General features: G+C 43.4%; 1 protein-coding gene across 1 annotated transcript in view; it reads left to right on the plus strand.

Annotated features, from left to right (window-relative positions):
- The window catches only part of ANK3 (ankyrin 3), a 307,582-nt gene that overhangs the window by 186,174 nt on the left and 102,988 nt on the right, over window positions 1-18,420 (plus strand). Inside the window, exons 22-23 of the mRNA XM_054982849.1 lie at window positions 4,173-4,245; window positions 4,369-4,431. Of these exons, the coding sequence (XP_054838824.1) occupies window positions 4,173-4,245; window positions 4,369-4,431 (136 nt within the window). The remainder of the gene's footprint in view (window positions 1-4,172; window positions 4,246-4,368; window positions 4,432-18,420) is intronic.

The following is an 18,420-nucleotide window of genomic DNA, read 5'->3' on the forward strand; positions in this document are numbered from 1 at the left end:
GAGATACTTTGGACTGAATGCAATCAGAATATACAGTTACAAATTACAGATATTGCAGAAATAAGCTTGAAATAGAGTAGGATTTTTCACTGGACTCTGTGATGCCAAGACAGTTTCTCACCTTTGGTCTAGGCAAACATTCACACAACCTCTGACATTATTTCTGTTTTTAGGCTGATAAGTAAATAAGCCATTTTTGGGTCCTGACCTGGATGGCTCAGCACACGTAATGCATACAGAGCTAACTAGAAAAGCAGTGGTGAAAGTTGGATAGAGTTTGAGGGTCTGGGTGATATTTACCTATCCAGACGTCCAAGAGAGAGAAGCAGCGTTGAGCGGCCTGCGCTTCAAGGCAGGAGGGACTTGAACAGAGGTTCGAGAGTGGAATGCTGGATCCAAGCAAGTGCACAGTTTAGGGCTGAGGGTCAGCCTACTTTATACCATGGATCCTACCTTGGAGGAAGATTGCATCTTCTACCCCAAAACAAAGGTTTGAGTGGTTGGTCCTGGGGTGGGACAAAGGATTGCGAAGTTGTCTCTGGGGCGAGACAAAGAGCTGGCGAACTGTTCCCAAAGTGGGACAATAAGCCAGTAAACCATCTCTGGGGTGTAACAAAGAATTAGGAAGGTCTGATGAAGTCTTCCAGGGAGGAACTAAAGTTATCAAATTATGATTGATGACGTATGAGGTGGATGGGTGGGGCTATCAGTCCTCTAGATCGCTTGAGAACAGGCAAGTGGGTAAGGTGAGATCAATAGGGTGGGTGGCATTGATTAATTCAGGAACTCCGGGAAGGCCCTATTGTATCAGGATCCTTAGCACACCTCCAGGGCAAGCGAGGGGGTGAGCTGGCCTCACCTGTTTCTCCCCATGTTTGCATGTTCCATCTCCCAGGCAGAATCTGGCTTCCTGCTTGGGCAGCAGCTTTCCTGTTTTCTGCCTGCCTGGGCAGTAGTTTTAATGCTGGAACATATTTAGAGAAGGGGTTCATGGCATATCCATAACCACAAGCCTTCTAATATTATGGGGGTAATTCTGACCGCTAACAGGGTCACTGGTAACTTACTGATTTGCACATGCGCTCCGCAGCACTGTGCAATTTCATCACTTCCTCTGCAACCCAAAAGTGATAGCATTGCACCAGGGCTGATTCTCTAAAACTCAGCCCCAAACATAGCACTTCACTAGCCTGCCTCCTCTCGCCAATCAACCAGCAATTAGCTGACAGATATACAAATCATCCAGAGTTTGCCCATCATAGGTGGGCACCTGGCAACCCTACTGCCAGTTTCAGCTTGGGAAATTACTGGAGATTTAGGGGCAGTGCCTGGGGAAAGCAGAGACTGGGAAGAGGAGGGAGCTCAGCAGGGATGTAAAGCCATAGAGTCCATCCTCTGAAACAGCCATTTTTTCCCAAGGAAACTGATCTCTGTAGCCTGGAGATGCGTTGTAATTTTGGGAGAACTCCAAGCAACACCTGGAGGTCGGCAAATCTAGTTGTGCCTATTGTATAGGTTCTTCTGACCAGATCATTGCATCTGATCCAGGTTCGATGACACCTACATGGGGAAAATCAATTCATTCGGCTCTGTGCCTGCGATGCTGGGCTTTGAAGCATTACAGCAGCACTTTAGGATGAATCCACGGAAAATCAAGTTCTGCACTGCTGCTGGAAAGCACAAAGGGCCCCAAAGCTTGTGAACCAGATTCTTGCAAATTAGCAAGAAGGGATCAGTTGTAAAACAGCTGCAGTCTCCAGCTTTCAGAGCTGCAACTCACTTCAAGCAAACTCCTAGTGTAAATCCAAACCTATGGAACAGTTTAATTTGGTAATACAAATAATGGCGAGAACAACTCTGGGAGCTTAAAATCATACAGCTAGGGAAGATAAATTGTTGCTTGCTGTAGGGTATTTTGGATCAGTCCCAAGACATGAATCTTCAATAATCTTTGGGCAACAGGAAAAAATGACTGAGAAGACAACCAAAATTCATGTTTTTAAGCACTTCAGTGATGTCCTGTTAAAACAGGAATGTTGCACTGGGATTTGGGCCAACGCTTATACCACAGGCCCCACTTTCCTCGATTGCAGAGGGCCTGTTACCACCAGGGCTTTTTTTCTGGGAAAAGAGGTGGTGGAACTCAGTGGGTTGCCCTCTGAGAAAATGGTCGCATGGCTGGTGGCCCCGCCCCCTGATCTCCAGACAGAGGGGAGTTTAGATTGCCCTCCGTGCCGCTGGAGCGACGCGGAGGGCAATCTAAACTCCCCTCTGTCTGGAGATCAGGGGGCGGGGCCACCGGCCATGTGACCATTTTCAAGAGGTTCCGGAACTCCGTTCCCCCGTGTTCCTGCTGGAAAAAAGCCCTGGTTACCACCATGCTTATGAACAGTCCCATTCAAGAGACAGATAACCTGGTTTATGGTTGTTAGTATATGTAGTTAGCACTGGACTAGTCCTGTGGGAAAGTTCCACAGATTGCATCTTGCCTGCCCTAGCTGTATCAAAAATATGGTTGGGAAGGAATAAAATGAGCCATCTAACCACATCATAGTTTGTGTTTTCATGTGACTTTGAGTATCACTGTGATTAGAATGTCATACTCAGGACTGCTGGGATCTGGGTTCAAATCCCAAGTCAGCCTCAAAGCTCACTGGTCGCTGTGGGTCAGTCACTTGTTTTTCAGTCCTGTCATACAGGGTTATTATGAGGGAGGAAATGGTGGAGGGAAAATATATTTACACTGCCCTGTGTTCCTTGTGGGAAGAGTAGGAAGACAATGTTCATTTACAGGAGGGAAACTGTTCACAGCGTTTCTCTCGATATCACCAATACTGCAATTTTGTGATGAGGAAGCATATTTCCCTATCGGTTTTCCTTTTGGTCGTCACTACTTGTCATTTCATTATAATTTTGCCCTGATACTGATTTCTACAAAACATTTGCCGGGAGGAGATTGTTGTTCTGGATATTTTCACAGTAATGCCAGGGTTTTAAATATTCAATTCCTTTCTTATTCCTGCCCTGTGTTTTTTAAGCTACAGAATGAACTGTGAGTACCAAAACTCTCCGTTCAATTGTTGCTTTAGCTATGAACTCAGGACTAAAGGACATCTGATACTGGGAAGTCCATGAGTAGATGTCCCAGGGCTCCCCCTTTTCCACCCCCTTTAAAAATCAGGCACACTGAGGCCCAACCAGGACCATGAAGGGATGGAAGGAAATTAAACTTCTCCCCTCAGTGCCTTCTCCCAACCTAAAATAGCCCCAGGAGGTGCTATTTGTGCCATAGTGGGACAAACACACAATTACTTACATCAGTATCTGTAAGTTTGCCCCAATAAGGTGAGTAACAGTTCCTTGAGACTGTTTCAGATTGGAAAATCAGTACAATAGGAGAGCTTAACCCTTTCCTGGTGCTGTATTCCTAATTGGAATCTCACACACACAAGGCCTGATTTTTTTAAAAAAAAATTAAAATTAAAATAATACTTGTGGCAGTTCTGTTCCCAGAACACTTAGTATCTTATGTAGCCAAGCCTTTAGTCTCTTTGCTGAAATATCAAGAAAATAATATGGTATTCCCCATTACTGTGTATGTATATGAAAGTTGGATGGTGAAGAAAGCTGTCAGGAAGAAAATTGATTCATTTGAAATGTGGTACTAGAGGAGAGTTCTGCGGATACCATGGATGGCCAAAAAGACAAATAAGTGGGTACTAGATCAAATCAAGCCTGAATTCTCCCTAGAAGCTAAAATGACAAAACTGAAGCTATAGTACTTTAGTCACATCATGAGAAGACAAGATTCTTTGGAAAAGTCAACAATGCTAGGAAAAGAGGAAGGCGGTCGGAAAAGAGGAAAATCCAAATGTGATGGTTTGACTCAATAAAAGAAGCCACATCCTCAAGTTTGCAGGATCTGAGCAAGTCTGTTAATGATAGGATATTTTGGAGGACTCTCATTCATAGGATTGCCATAGGTTGGGGGCGACTTGATGACACATAACACACACACATTCTTTTTAAAGAATTACTGAATGAATATATATGTGGATCACTGTGAGTACCTAGGGGAAACTGTAAATACGGTTTGTTATTAACATTTGTTATTTTCTGTAAAATGCTATTGGCAGTTTCAGCCTAAAATGATGTTTCATCATCTTTTGCAGACTGTCACAGAAAAACATAAAATGAATGTACCAGAAACTATGAATGAAGTTTTGGATATGTCTGATGATGAAGGTATGATATAATGAAGTTTCTGCTTATCTTTCATGGTTTCTTGTAGCGTAACTTACTGGTAAACATAATTGTTGTTCCATTTTTTAAAATTAACGTAACATTTTGTTCGCTTAAATCATGCAGTTCGTAAAGCGAATGCCCCTGAAATTCTCAGTGATGGTGAATATTTGTCAGATGTTGAAGAAGGTATTTCTGGATTCTCTTTTTGCATTGCAGTGACCTCTGCCCTTCAACAATTTCAATCTCTGTCCTAACATGACAAATCAATGCTGCATGTACACTACCATTTTAGGAAACAGCTACATCTCAGGGGAAACCAACCAACCCAGTTTATTGTGTCTGTCAATGGACTGTTTCTTTGTATGTTCCCCTGGTTAAATCCATTGAGAAAGTCCTGTGCTGCACAGTGTGCGAGAGTGACATCTCAGTTTGCATTAGAAGTGCATCCTCGCTACACTTTTGAAAGACTGTCACTGTAATTATCCTTTATTCCCTCCCTCTGTTGGAGAAGGGGCAGTTTTTGTTTATCTCCCCAATCTCCGCTTCGTTGTCCACACTATTCATGATTAGGCAGTGACCTTAGGAGCAGGATTTTGGTGGACAGAAGCAGGAGTCTGGAAAGTCCCATATTCTGCTTGTAATACTTTGGATCCAACCAAGGGGAAACTAGTCCATGAATTTCTCCTGCACGATAATAAGATTGCCTGGTTCAGGTTCTGTTAGGTCTTCTCTACCTTTATAGAGTTTCATAGGAAATATAATTGCACTTGGTACAGCTCCTGCCAAAATTCACTTACATAGAACAAAGTCTGTGCTTTTTCCTGGAATTGACTAAATTTTGTTATGTTTTATAACTGCTATATAACCTGATAGACTTTTGGATCGCAATTCATAAACTTTGCCGTTAACAAATGGGGAAATCCTCTTTTGACAGTCACAGCTTTTGTTTTTATCCGATGCACTGTTATCTACATGTATTTTTGAATTTATATAACCTGGAGGGGGGCATGACAAAGCTCATTTTAAAATCAAAAGCAGAAGAGTCTTTTCAGGGTCTGTTCCCATGGCAACCACCCTCAAAGGAATGAGATTTCAGCAACAGTATCAGTTATTATAGATGGAAATTGGTCACTGGTAATTTTATAAGGAACTATTTTATGCCAATTCTGACTGTGTATCCAAACCTGGCACTAGAGCCTGGCCCAGACGAAGCCTCAGTGAGGGAGGCCCAACCCTCTTTCCTGGTCAGACTTCCACAGTGACTGAGACATCAGCAGGAGGAAGCCTCATTTACCTAATGGCAGTTGCCCTGAGGGTTGCAGCCCGTGGCGAGTGGAGACAACAGCAAACAGCATTGGCACACTCTCAATTGACAGCACAGTCCGACTAGGGATTCCCTCCAATGACATTATTGCCTGGCATCCTGGCCGGGTAAGTTCTGATGGCCCCAAGCAAGGAGCAAGGACTTCCCCAGCAGGCCAAGCTGGGACAGAGTGACCTGCTCATACAACCTTCCCCGCTGACTGTCAGCAGGGGCTATACACCTCTCACAGACCAGGTAGCAAATGGCCAGGTGGAGGCAATCCGGGGGAGTAGCACCAGGGCTGGAGCAAGGTAAACTTGTGGCCCTTGGCCCAAGTGCTTTGCCTTAACCTCAGGGAGAAGCCATGGAGGGTGGGGTTGAACATCACGTGAAGGTGGGGGGATAGAAGGAGGGCTCCAACGCCCGGCTGAGAAGGAGAAAAGGAGGCTTAGCTCTACTGTCTCCCAGGTCTGAAGAGTAAAGACTGTTGGTGATGGAATCCAGTCAGTCTCACTCCCATATCTGAGGCTGAGAGACCTCCCTGACGTCCAGGTCACCATGGCAGAGGGCTGGAAGGCAGCCCCCATGAGGGAGGAGCCTCACACTGTGAAACCCCCTAACTCAATAATATCTTCCTTGAAGGACGGCTGATCTGCAATGCCTCAGGCAGAGGACATTCCTAGGCCTGATACCTGAGAGTCTTTAGCTGACAATGCAAGGATTTGAACCTGGGGGTTTTAAATATAGACACATGGAGGATTGCAAGGGTCATCTAGTCCAAGCCCCTGCACAGTGCAAGAAATTCACACCTATGCCTCCCCCTCACCTTACCCAATGACCTTTGCTCTATGCCCAGAGGAAGGCAAAAGATCTCCAACATACTTGGCCTATCTGGCCTGGAGGAAAATTCCTTCCTGACCCCAAAGTAGTGATTGGCATTAGCTTGAACATGTAAGAAAGGGCCACAAGAGCCTAGCACTAGCTCATCTCTTCATGCCCTCCCTCTCCTGATTCATTCTGAGTCACAGAATCATCGTATACTCTAGGGAACATTGCCAATAAGTACAGGTCTCTGTACTTATTTCACTGGAGGGAACCAAAGAATTACTACCCTGAGATGGTTAATGATTTCAGTAAAAAACATCATTAGTAAATGGCTGTGTATATGCAGCAAACTTCTGTTTCACTAACCTTCCTTATTAATTCTCAGCAATAATTGTGCCTCAGTGCATACCGTACTTCCATAATTAATGCAGTTACTGAGGATAACCCTCTGATTTTTTTCCCCTTAGATCTTTCTTCACTATTTTAACCAAATGCCATTAACCTTCTTGGGGTATTCTCTGATGTTATTGTTGCTTTTTATAAAATAAAGTGTTTACAGTTATTATAATGTTATTCAAACGGATGTCTATATTGGATATACAAATAGTTGAAGAAAACTGATAGGTACTTACCAACAGAAAACAGATGTAGAACGATTGTAGGAGTACTGCTTTTATATCCAATCTCTCTTCTCAATTGTATAGCAAGTTTTGGACATTCTTGGTGGTACATGACCTAAAACAAAAAAAGCTTAATCAATTAAAAAACTATAAATTATGGAGGACTATATATGCCACCGAAGTCCTAAAGTTGTTCACTAAAATGTACTCCCGTGTGATTCCTTGGAAAGCAGAATTGATGGACTAGGCTGTTACAACCATGCCGTTCTTCTGAGCATTTTCTCGTAGCCTGTTAATTGATGGTTGACCAGAAATGGTTGCTTAGTTGGCAATTTGACTACAATTTGACTGCCCTCTATCTACAGCCCTCTTGGCTTACCCCCTGAATCACACAGGGAGCCAAAACTGGTTTCTCCAGTTTTTAGACAGGTTGCGAAATGTCATTTTTAAATCTGACTAATGAAGAGCTGGGGATTTGGGAGAGCTAGAAAGATGAGACTTAGAGACTAGTATTGTTCGCCTATGCGTTGTTTCTGCACCCCTGTAATGACTGCTCAAGATATATTTTTGTACGGTAGATTATTTCAAAGATACAGCTTCCAAAGGAAACATACCATGTAAAATCTACCTTGAACATTCCACTTAAGGAAAAGGGAGTACAAAATGGTGTTTTAAAGTGGCCTTGAATATGATACTCGTATACTCAGACTACCATAGCAAATATTATAGCTTTGAGCAATTAGGTTGAGTGTTTGCTCCTGCAAGTTATTGAGATGTATATCTTTAAGGGTTATCTGTGTATTGCCTAAATCCTAAAGGACTCAAATATTCTGTTCAAATTAATCTGTTGTACTGACTCTGGGTCAGGAGGGTAAAAATAATTGCTATACAAATAGAATTGTTTGCACTCCGCATGTTTTATACTCCTTGCTTTACCTTCACAAGAGTCCTCTGTAAGGAAAAGAGGCTGAGCGATAGGTGGCTTACTCAAGATAGTTAATTTGTTTTTAGCAAACTCATTCTATTCTGAATTATGTTGTGATTATTCTGAACTATTTCTGGAACATCTACCACTACAACCAGAAGGAAGGCATTTTCCTTATCTAGAGGCAAATTGAGATTGTCCACCAGAGCCACTAAAGTAACCTGTGTCCCAAAGTCTAGCCCAAAGCCAGATTGAAATGGGTTAAGGGAAGATACGTGATCAAGACATTTCTGTAACTTTTCAGCCAATACCAGTTCGAATAATCTTTAGGGCACGTTATATACTGGCTTATAATTAGCCAGTACTTGAGATCCAATTATGGCTTTTTCAGTAAAGGTCTTATTACTGCTTTCTTAAGCTCTTCAGGGAAAATTCCATCAATGAAGAGTTAACAATCCTCCATAATGCTGTACATCGTGATTCCGTGCAAACTTCACAAAACATGATGATCCAAACTACAAGTAGTAGCTTTCACAGAACCCAGAATTCCTAAAATCTGGATAATCCCAAGCTCTTTGAAAGAAAATAGAATTGATAATTGACTGGAGAGACTTTCGATGTATTTGCATAAAACAGCCAAGCATCTGTTTTGGACAGATTTCCTTTCAACAAACTGGAAGTCTGACATTTTTTGACTAAATTCTAGGATAAATAAATAAGTAAATAAAATCCTTAAAATAGTCAAAAAGAAGGCAGTTCTCTTGGACCATAGTAAAATCCCAAAAGAAAAGCCATGTAATACAGTTTATGAAAAGCAGCTAAAGTAACTCAGCTACGTGTAAAATCTTTCAAGTTCTGTGGAATTCTTCATAAATAAGATCACAGTCAAAGTTCTAAAATATGCTCCGTTTGTTTGTTTGTTTGTTTGTTTGTTTGTTTGTTTGTTTGTTTGTTTGTTTGTTTGATGTATTGTCGAAGGCTTTCACGGCCGGAGAACGATGGTTGTTGTGGATTTTCCGGGCTGTATTGCCGTGGTCTTGGCATTGTAGTTCCTGACGTTTCGCCAGCAGCTGTGGCTGGCATCTTCAGAGGTGTAGCACCAAAAGACAGAGATCTCTCAGTGTCACAGTGTGGAAAAGATGTAGGTCATTTGTATCTACTCAGGAGGGGTGGGGTTGAGCTGAGTCATCCTGTAAGAGTTTCCCAGGGTGTGGAATGCTCATGGCGGGAAAAATCAGCAGTGGCTGAACATAGCCTAACGCAAACAGGGCACAGTATCTTATTCCAGGACACCAAAATACTGGACAACACTTCCAACTACTTTGTCAGACTGCACAGGGAAGCCATTGAAATTCACAAGCATAAGCAAAACTTCAACAGGAAAGAAGAAACCTTAAGAATGAACAGAGCATGGTTTCCAGTTCTGAAAAACACCAGGCTAACAAAACATTCTATCCCCGACAATAGCCCTGCAGAGAAGATTAGCACATCAAGCACCAATCCATATGCAAAAGAACCTCCTCAGGCTACAGTGAAGCCTCCCGCCATGAGCATTCCACACCCTGGGAAACTCTTACAGGATGACTCAGCTCAACCCCACCCCTCCTGAGTAGATACAAATGACCTACATCTTTTCCACACTGTGACACTGAGAGATCTCTGTCTTTTGGTGCTACACCTCTGAAGATGCCAGCCACAGCTGCTGGCGAAACGTCAGGAACTACAATGCCAAGACCACGGCAGTACAGCCCGGAAAACCCACAACAACCATTGTTTGTTTGTTTGTTTGTTTGTTTGTTTGTTTGTTTGGTTGGTTGGTTGGTTGGTTGGTTGGTTGGTTGGTTGGTTGGTTTGTATTCCGCCCTCCCCATGAGTGGGCTCAGGGCGGATAACAACATATTAAAAATACAATTAAAAAAATCATGTACATTAAAAACAACACATTTAAAACAGGATGGTGGACAGCCTTCATAGGGAGGGTTAAGATTTATACACCCCTTTTTCCAGGCCAGCGGAGGCCCAGCCTCAGCCATATGCCTGTCTTGCAGGCCCGGCAAAAAGATAGTAGGTCCTGCCGGGCCCTGATTTCAGCAGACAGAGCATTCCACCAGGTGGGAGCCAGGACTGAAAAGGCCCTGGCTCTAGTCGAGGCTAGGCGGGCCTCCTTGGGGCCAGGGACCACCAACAGCTGTTTGTCCCCTGATCGGAGTGACCTTTGGGGAATATATGGGGAGAGACAGTTTATTTATTTTTTTGCAGAATTTAAGCTTAAAACTTGCAGGGGATTCTGCCGTGCTACCAGTAAATCTGAAATGACCTGGATGCGCTAGAGTTTACATAAGGTTGAGGTTCTTGCATCTGTATGCCTAGTTTTTGAGCATTGAGAGAATGTAGTAAGAAAAGAACTCTGTTGGTGCTTCTGTTGCCAGAATACTGATAGCATTGCAGCATCCCTTTCCCCAAACTGTTAGCACTTCATCATGTCCATATTAATTAATGACTGGACTGCAAACACTCTGGATGCGAGCATTCTTCGCATCTCAGAAAACAGGAAATTCTTTCCATGACAGTTGCTTCAAAAGCATGGCTTGTGTACCTGTTTTAATACCTGCCAATCATCTTTCCTTTTTATATTCAAATCCATCCCATGTTAACAAAGGAATGTCTTTGTTTTAAATAAGCCTGGGCTTTTCTTGCAAGCACTGCAAAAGTACTTAGCAAAGTTATGGGTAGGCAAAACACCCCTCATTAGTGTGACGAACAATTTTTAAAATCAATGAAAATAAGGAGGCATGCAAGAACCTCTTACTTGAGGCATCTGAACATGAAGGTCAGCATTTTTTGGAGAGAGATGTTTTGTACCGTTCTTCGAATGGAGGGATGTTGTTTACTTGGGCCTTTTAAAATGAAAAGCTACTTCTGTAAACCAAGAATAGAGTAATGGGAGGTTGTTTTCATTCAGTTACTTCAGGTAAGTAAACTCATCATTTAATTACTTAGCTGAGGCTGTCAATGCAAAATTGATCCTGTGGATGGCAGACGGAAGGGGGGCTTAAAAAGGAGGTACACCAAACAGTCACTTTATCCAGTATTTCATTCTAAAGACTGATTTCCTCATTGTCCTGTATTTCATATGCACCGTCTGTTGTGGGTTCTGGCATCAGTTTCACAGGTGAGAGAGAGCAAGCAAGCAAGCAAGCAAGCAAACTTCAAGCATTCTTTAGAACAAGAACCCTAAAGAAGTTTTAATGAATTTCTAGTTGGTGACCACAGGCATTTCTAAATTCTGAAATCAAAAAGTGGTAACAGCTTGTCACGGGGAGTCTTCCTATATCAAGATAAAAGCTTCCTCTTCTTTCTTTCTTTTTTCCAAAGCAAACACTTTTGGTGCATACATTACAATTTATAATCTAAAGTACTGCCTGATTTGATATGGGGTTGGCCTGTAAGTACCTTTAAAGCTTCTAAAGAAAGGAAGACGTCTTCTCAAAAAGTTACAACTCTGCTTAGGGTGGTACTGTAAGAGTAACATGGTAAGAAATGTAACCCCGTCCTTTTTGATTGTGTGACTGTGCTGCAGGGAGTCACAAGTGGCCGGGGATCGCTGCAGCATGCATAAATGTTGTACATGCCAGTGGTGAGAACAGCAAGTGAAGTGCATCCTCGTAAATGCTCATTATAGTAGGTAACACCATGAGAATGCAAACAGCTATGTAATTTCTGAATCTTGTGAACAGGACCTCAGTGTTCATTGAGATAGTGTGCCCTGTGCTTCTTCTCTCACCTTCCAGGTTCTCATGCAAAAAGAGGTGGGAGAGGTGCAATTTCTGTTCCCCTCAGTATAGAACACACATTACTCCATAGGTGATTGGTGCATTTCCTCTCATCACTTGCCCTTAGCAGAGGAGCTGAAAACATGCAGAGAGCAAGCATTTTGCCGCTTCATAGAAAATGGGGTAAGGGAGGGCTAGAGCTGAACCTTCCCTCCCTTTCCTGTTTTCATCAGTGTTGTACTCTCCGGTCATAGTTCTAACAGCATATATAGTAGTTAAAACTGAGAAATGGCTCAAAATTGCCTTCACTCTGTTTTCCTTTCGTTGACTCCTTTCTGTCTCACGTGTACTTGCCCAGGGATTAGAACTTTAATTCCTGCTGCTCCCACACACAAGTGCTTTAAAGAGCAACATCTTGTTCATTTTTCATTCTATTTCAGCGTGGAGCAGTGAGGTGCCGTCTCAGGGCAGAAGATAAGGGAGAGAGAAAGGAGGTGGGGATGGACAGAGAATGAATGTAGCCTACGTTCAGCCCTAATGCCGCTGATAGTGTGATTTAAAAAAATTCTTCCACCTTTCTATGCATGTATTCAAAGTGATGTGTAGTAAAAAAAGGGGGAAACAAAATAGATAAAGATGGACCATATTATAATAAAAATGCAAGAGCAATATTGGAAGAGGAACACGTATGATAATAAAAATCCATGCAGCAAGAGACAATTCCATAAACCCATGGAATTAGGTGTGCTATGTGCCGTCAATTGCTTCCAATTTATGGCAAGCCTATGAATGAAAGACCTCCAAAAAATCCTATCATTAACAGTCTTGCTCATCTTGCAAACTGGAGGACCAGGCTTCCTTTATTGAGTCCAGCCATCTCATTTGGGACTTCCTCTTTTCCTACTGCCTTCGACTTTTCTTGGCATTATTGAATTTTCCAGAGAGCCTTGTCTTCTCATTATGTGACCAAAGTATGGTAGGCTCAGTCTCCTCTTTTTAGCTTCTAGGGAGAATTAAGGCATGGTTTGATGTAGAACATTTGGGGGGGGGGGGATGCTCATCCACAGTATCTGCAAAACTCTCCTCCAGTATCACATTTCAAATGAAATTTATTTTCTTCCTATCAGCTTTCTTCATTGCCCAATTTTCACATCCATACATAGTAATAGGGAATATCATAGTTCTTTTTTTTTTTTAGTTTGGATTATCTTGATCTTGGTCCCCAGAGAGACATCTTTATCTTTAAGGATCTTCTCTAGCTCCCTCACAGCTGCTCTTCCAATTCTCAGTCTTCTTTGATTCCTTGGTTGTGGTCTCCCCTTTGGTTGATGATTGAGCCAAGGAACAGAAAATGTTTACCAGTTTCAGTTTCTTCATTGTCAACTTTAAAATTGTGTAGTTCCTCAGTAGTCATTGCTTTTATCTTCTTGATGTTCAGCTGTAATCCTGCTTTGGCACTTTCTTCTTTAACCTTCACCGGTAGTCATTTCAAGTCTTCACTGTTTTCTGCCAGTAACACGGTGTCATCTGCATATCTCAAATTGTTAACATTCCTTCTACTAATTTTCACTTCAGCTTCTTCTAAATCTAATCAATTTTTCCTTATAATATATTCTGCATATAGGTTGAAAAGATATGGAAATAATATACTTCCTTGTCTGACACCTTTGCCAATTGGGAATCATTCTGTTTCCCCATATTCTGTTCTAACAGGACCTCTTGTCCAAAGTACAGGTTGCTCATAAAAACATCAGATGTTGTGGCACACCTATTTCTTTTAACACTCTTCATAGCTTTTCATGATCCACACGGTCAAAAGCTTTGCTATAATCTATAAAACACAGGCTGATTTTTTTTCTGAAATTCCCTGGTATGCTCCATTAGCCATCATAAATTTGCAATGTGATCTCTAATATCTATTCCTTTTCTGAATCCAGCTTGAACATCTGGCATTTCTCATTCCATATATGGTAAGAGTCTTTGTTGTAGAATTTTGAGCATCACTTTGTGTGGGAAATTAATGGTATTCCCATTTACACCAACAGTGATAACAACAACAACAACAACATTTGATATATACGGCTTTTCAGGACAACTTAACGCCCACTCAGAGCAGTTTACAAAGTATGTTGTTATTATCCCCACAACAATCACCCTGTGAGGTGGGTGGGGCTGAGAGAGCTCTGAGAGAGCTGTGACTGACCCAAGGTCACCCAGCTGGCTTCAAGTGGAGGAGTGTGGAATTAAGCCCAGTTGTCCAGATAGATCATATATACAAGAGACTAAAATGTTCCATCTAATATAAAGATTTTTAGTTTCTGACTGAAAATATATGAGGGAGCAGCCTGATGGTCCGTTTTGGAGGGGGGGAGGGCAGTGCCAAAAATGAGCACTTCCTCTCCTGAGTACTACCAGATGACCTTATACCACAGGAAGAAAGGGCTCATAGGAAAGCACCCCCTTCTACCTAAGAAGAGCCTGGGGAGATTCATATTCAGTATGACCAAACCAAGGGTACTGACCAAGTCTAAACATTTCCCTCCTACCTAAAATTACAATTTAATTCCCTTGGGGAGGGCAAAGCCAGACATTTGTTGAATTAAAAGCTGCACCTGCCTCTAAACAAAGCTTTTGAAGCTATTACATTGGTTTTAACAAGGCAATTGCCTTTTGTTTGGAAGTCAGCTTTCCTGATTTATTACAGACAACAATAATATTCTCTTAAATAAACAGAAATCACAAAATTGTAAGCCTGCTGTCGTCTCTACCAAAACGTGCAGAAGTTGTGAGCAGAGTCCTCTCATTCAGACACAAGAGAGATCCTGGTCAGAATTTTTTAGACTTGAGGTGTGGTGTAGTGGTTAGAGTGTCGCACTAGAATCTTGGAGGCCTGAGTTCAAATCCCCACTCTGCCGTAGAGTTTTGTCTTGGGACACTCACAATTTTTATGTAACCTGTTTGGGGCTTTTGCTGTTCAAGACACTTCATTGCTGGTCTCACCAGTTACCCTGTAATTCCCCCCCCCTTTGGCCAAACTTTGGTGGTGTTGCACACTTTGAATCCCCCAGGACTTTGGGTGGAGAGGCTTTGAGCAGCAGGCTTGAGTTGTGATAGACAAAACACATAGTAGGTCAGGAGTGAACGGCCTCCCCGGAAAATGCAGATATTTGAAATAGCAGTTTCAAAATATACTTTTCCCTACAGTTCTGAATTTACCTTTCAGTTTTGAATTTCTACAATTTTTATTATCTCACAGAATGTCTCAATAAATGCTGAAATGGAACTATGGAACTCACTTGCCGTAGACACTCTTGAACCTCACAGTCTGAACCCTTTTCTGTCTTCTGTTTTCTGTGTGGATATGTTTTTAATGTGTGTGTATGTGAGAGAGAGAGAGTGAGTGAGTGAGTGTGTGTGTGAGCAGAGCCGGCGCGCCCATGGAGGCCAGGTAGGCGGTGGCCTCGGGCGCGCGGGCATTGGAGGGGCGCCGGAGGGGGTGTCGGGGGCAGAGGCGCGCGTAGCGAAGCTGGCATGACTGGGCTGCAGCTACTCCTGCAGCCAGCCAGCCAGCTCCGTGCTGTCGCCGCCGCCGCTGCCACACACCCCAGCCGGGCGCAGCCTCCGGGTGCCGCCCCAGCAGTGGCTTGTGCGCCCAGCTGGGGTGCATGGCGGTGGCAGCACGGAGCTGGCTGGCTGGCTGCAGCAGCAGCTGCAGCCGGCCACGCCAGCTCTGCTGCATGCTCCTCCACCCCAGCCGGTCGCAGAAGCCATGAGTTGTTGCTGGGGTGGCGCACGGAGCAGCCTCCGCGCGCTGCCCCAGCAGTGGCTTGCAGCTTCTGCGCTCAGCTGGGGCATGTGGCGGCGGCGGCACGGGGCTGGCTGGCTCCGCTGCACGCTCCTCTGCCCCAGCCGGGCGCAGAAGCTGTGAGCTGTTGCTGGGGCGGCGCACGGAGCAGCATCCGCGCGCCGCCCCAGCAGCAGCTTGAAGCTTTTGTGCTCGGGGCTCCGTGAGCTGCCCAGCCCCCCTGCAGCACGTGATGACATCTGCGATGATGTCATCACGCAGTCCGTGGCGTGTGTGTGCGTGCAGAGCACGCATACGCCGCCTCGGGCGCCAGAACCTCTGGCACCGGCCCTGTGTGTGAGGTGAGCTAGAAATTTAATTTTAAACAGCGCTCCCAAATGTCAATGTCAATTGCATGTTACAAGATCAATAATGCTATCCTAAGCACACTTTCCTGGGAGCGCCCACTGAATAACTAGACTTCAGTAGGATACTGAGTAGACCTGCTTAGGAGACTGCAAAGTATGCTCTCAGGAATATCAGAAGTTTTAAGCTGTCCCAAATACGTATCATTGGGTAATAAGCCCCAGCATTCAGCACATACCAGTAGCCCGTAGCCTGTGCATTTGAGGGGTGGTGGTGGAATAAGTCCTCTGCTTATCAAAAAGGCAGATTTGGAACACAGTCTTCTGCCCAAACCAGACATTCCACTACTGGAGACAACTTTATGCTGGTGGAGGCTCCATCTGACTGACAGATTGGTGTTCTCTCCTTTTTATTGCCTCATGGAATGAGAATGTTGCTGAGGTTAATGGTTAACAGAACCAGACCTCGTAACACCAGCCTCCAGTATTGCTACCAGTGAGTGGTTTGAGGTGGGGGCATTGTTTGTTACTGTGGCTAGTTGTTGTTGCTGGTTTTGCCTGGGGCGGAGGAGGCTTTTCTCATTTGGGTTCGGAAGGAAACAAACAACAGCTCATTCTTCTACCTGAAGATAGGTGGAAAGATCTGCCGCTGAGCTTGTTTCCTTCGGGGCTCAGCAGCCAAACATTCAGAGCCACACACACACCCACTTGGTGGCTAGCCCCTGCCCTTTTCCATGCTTATAAACTTTTTTCTTTCTTGGCCTTGACAAAATTAAGTCACTAAGACGATGTAGTTCACTTTCTCTGACCAAATCCATTCTGTCCCAACGCCTGCATGTTTAACTTACCGGAGTTGGTATCAAATTACAGAGGGGGGTGTGTGGAAACGACACCCAGGCTGTGCCCTTATTTACATACAAATAACTCAAGCGCTTGTCTGTATGTCACCATTCAGTCCTGTTGTTAGAAGCTTACCAGAGAAGTTTAAAATCCAGTCAGAGGACGCTTTGAAAGGATGTAAAGTTTTTTTTTTTAAAGGGAGATGTTTACTTCCAACGACAGCTGTCATTCCTTATATTTTTAAACTTTTGTTTTAACGATTGGAACTAAAGCTTCTTTTGGGGTTCAGAGGACAAAGAGGCACAGTTTGTAACATGCATGCGCTGGAAGAGATCAAGATGTTAAGAAGAGCAACGTTGGAGTATGGAAAGGGAATATGAACCACAGAGATTAAGTTCTTATACCAGTTTGGAGATTAACTATAAAACACTCCTTAAGAACTGATAGGACTAATAGGAATTCTTGAACGCATCAAGAGGCGGGGGATAAAAGACCAAGCTGGTGAAAATGGCTTTCCAAAACAGTAAGACTTTTTCTATGTTTAGCATTACTGTGATTTTTCATTTTTTTCCTGATTTTGTGCGCTCTTGTGCAAGAACTCAACAGACTTGGAAGCTTTTGAAACGGTTACTTAAAATAATCACCGTTGCCGGGTTGCAGAAAGAAAGTTGATCTGTTATTTTGTCAATTGCAAGGCAGCAACTAGCTAAAGGGGTTATTTTTAGAACTGATTGGTAGTTTAAAAGAGGGGCCTCCCCCCCCCTCACATGGAATGGTTAACTTAAACTCTGCTGAACCATTAGCAGCTGGGGCAAAAAAAAAAATGCAGCTTGAGTCACTCTGGGAACGTTCCATGAGAACCTTCCTTTTCGGCTGTGCAAGTTTGAGAGATTCCAAACATTTATGTAAGAAAAAATGCATGAAATTAACTGCCGTACTGTAAATTAAAACAGGAGGCAGGAAAGAGAGCCTTGAAACCGCAAGGGCCTATTTTAGAATATCTCTGTCACTGTTGGAATGTCGCTTGTGTGATGACATAATAGGGTGTAGTTTAAACTTCTGAACGAAAGTTGTGTTTAAGCCTTCTGTGCTGGACTGTTTTATGTTGAATTTAAAGGGCTTGCTTTTGTTCCCTGCAGTTTTGTGGATCTGAGAAATGTTGTTTGAAAATCTGGCCTCTAGTTGAGTTGATACTCGGTGCTAGTTTGCGTAGCTGCTTCACAGGTGATGTTTTTCTTTTATGGGTATAGGGGAATAGTAGATATTATTATGTCCTCAATTTATCAGTTTCGCTGCGGGTGGGGGGCCAGGACTCAACAATCATAGTTTTCTGACATATGAGCAAGCAGTCAAACACCAGACATATGTTCGATCCTCATACAATAATGTCGTTTTATTGTTATTGTCATTCGCTACGTGCCTTTACATGGATGCAGAAACAATAGCTAGGTTGAACTAGCCCCTCTTGCCCACAGTAGTATCTGGGTTGATTGTTTTAGTACCAGCTCAGGTCTTACATTTTCCTTTTTGAGATCATTCTTTTGAGTGATTCCTATGCCTCTGAGCCCATACCTACACCTGGACTTACAATACATAATTCAGGAGGCAGAAGAACTGTGAAGTATTCAGAGATAATTCATTAGATACTATAACTACCTTCTGCTAATGGAGAGGCCTTCCTCTGAAACAGCATGACTTCCTCTGCTGGAGCAAGGGGACGGAAGTAATTGGATCCAACCT

This window comes from Eublepharis macularius, chromosome 6 (assembly GCF_028583425.1).
Source record: "Eublepharis macularius isolate TG4126 chromosome 6, MPM_Emac_v1.0, whole genome shotgun sequence".
Lineage (NCBI taxonomy): Eukaryota > Metazoa > Chordata > Lepidosauria > Squamata > Eublepharidae > Eublepharis > Eublepharis macularius.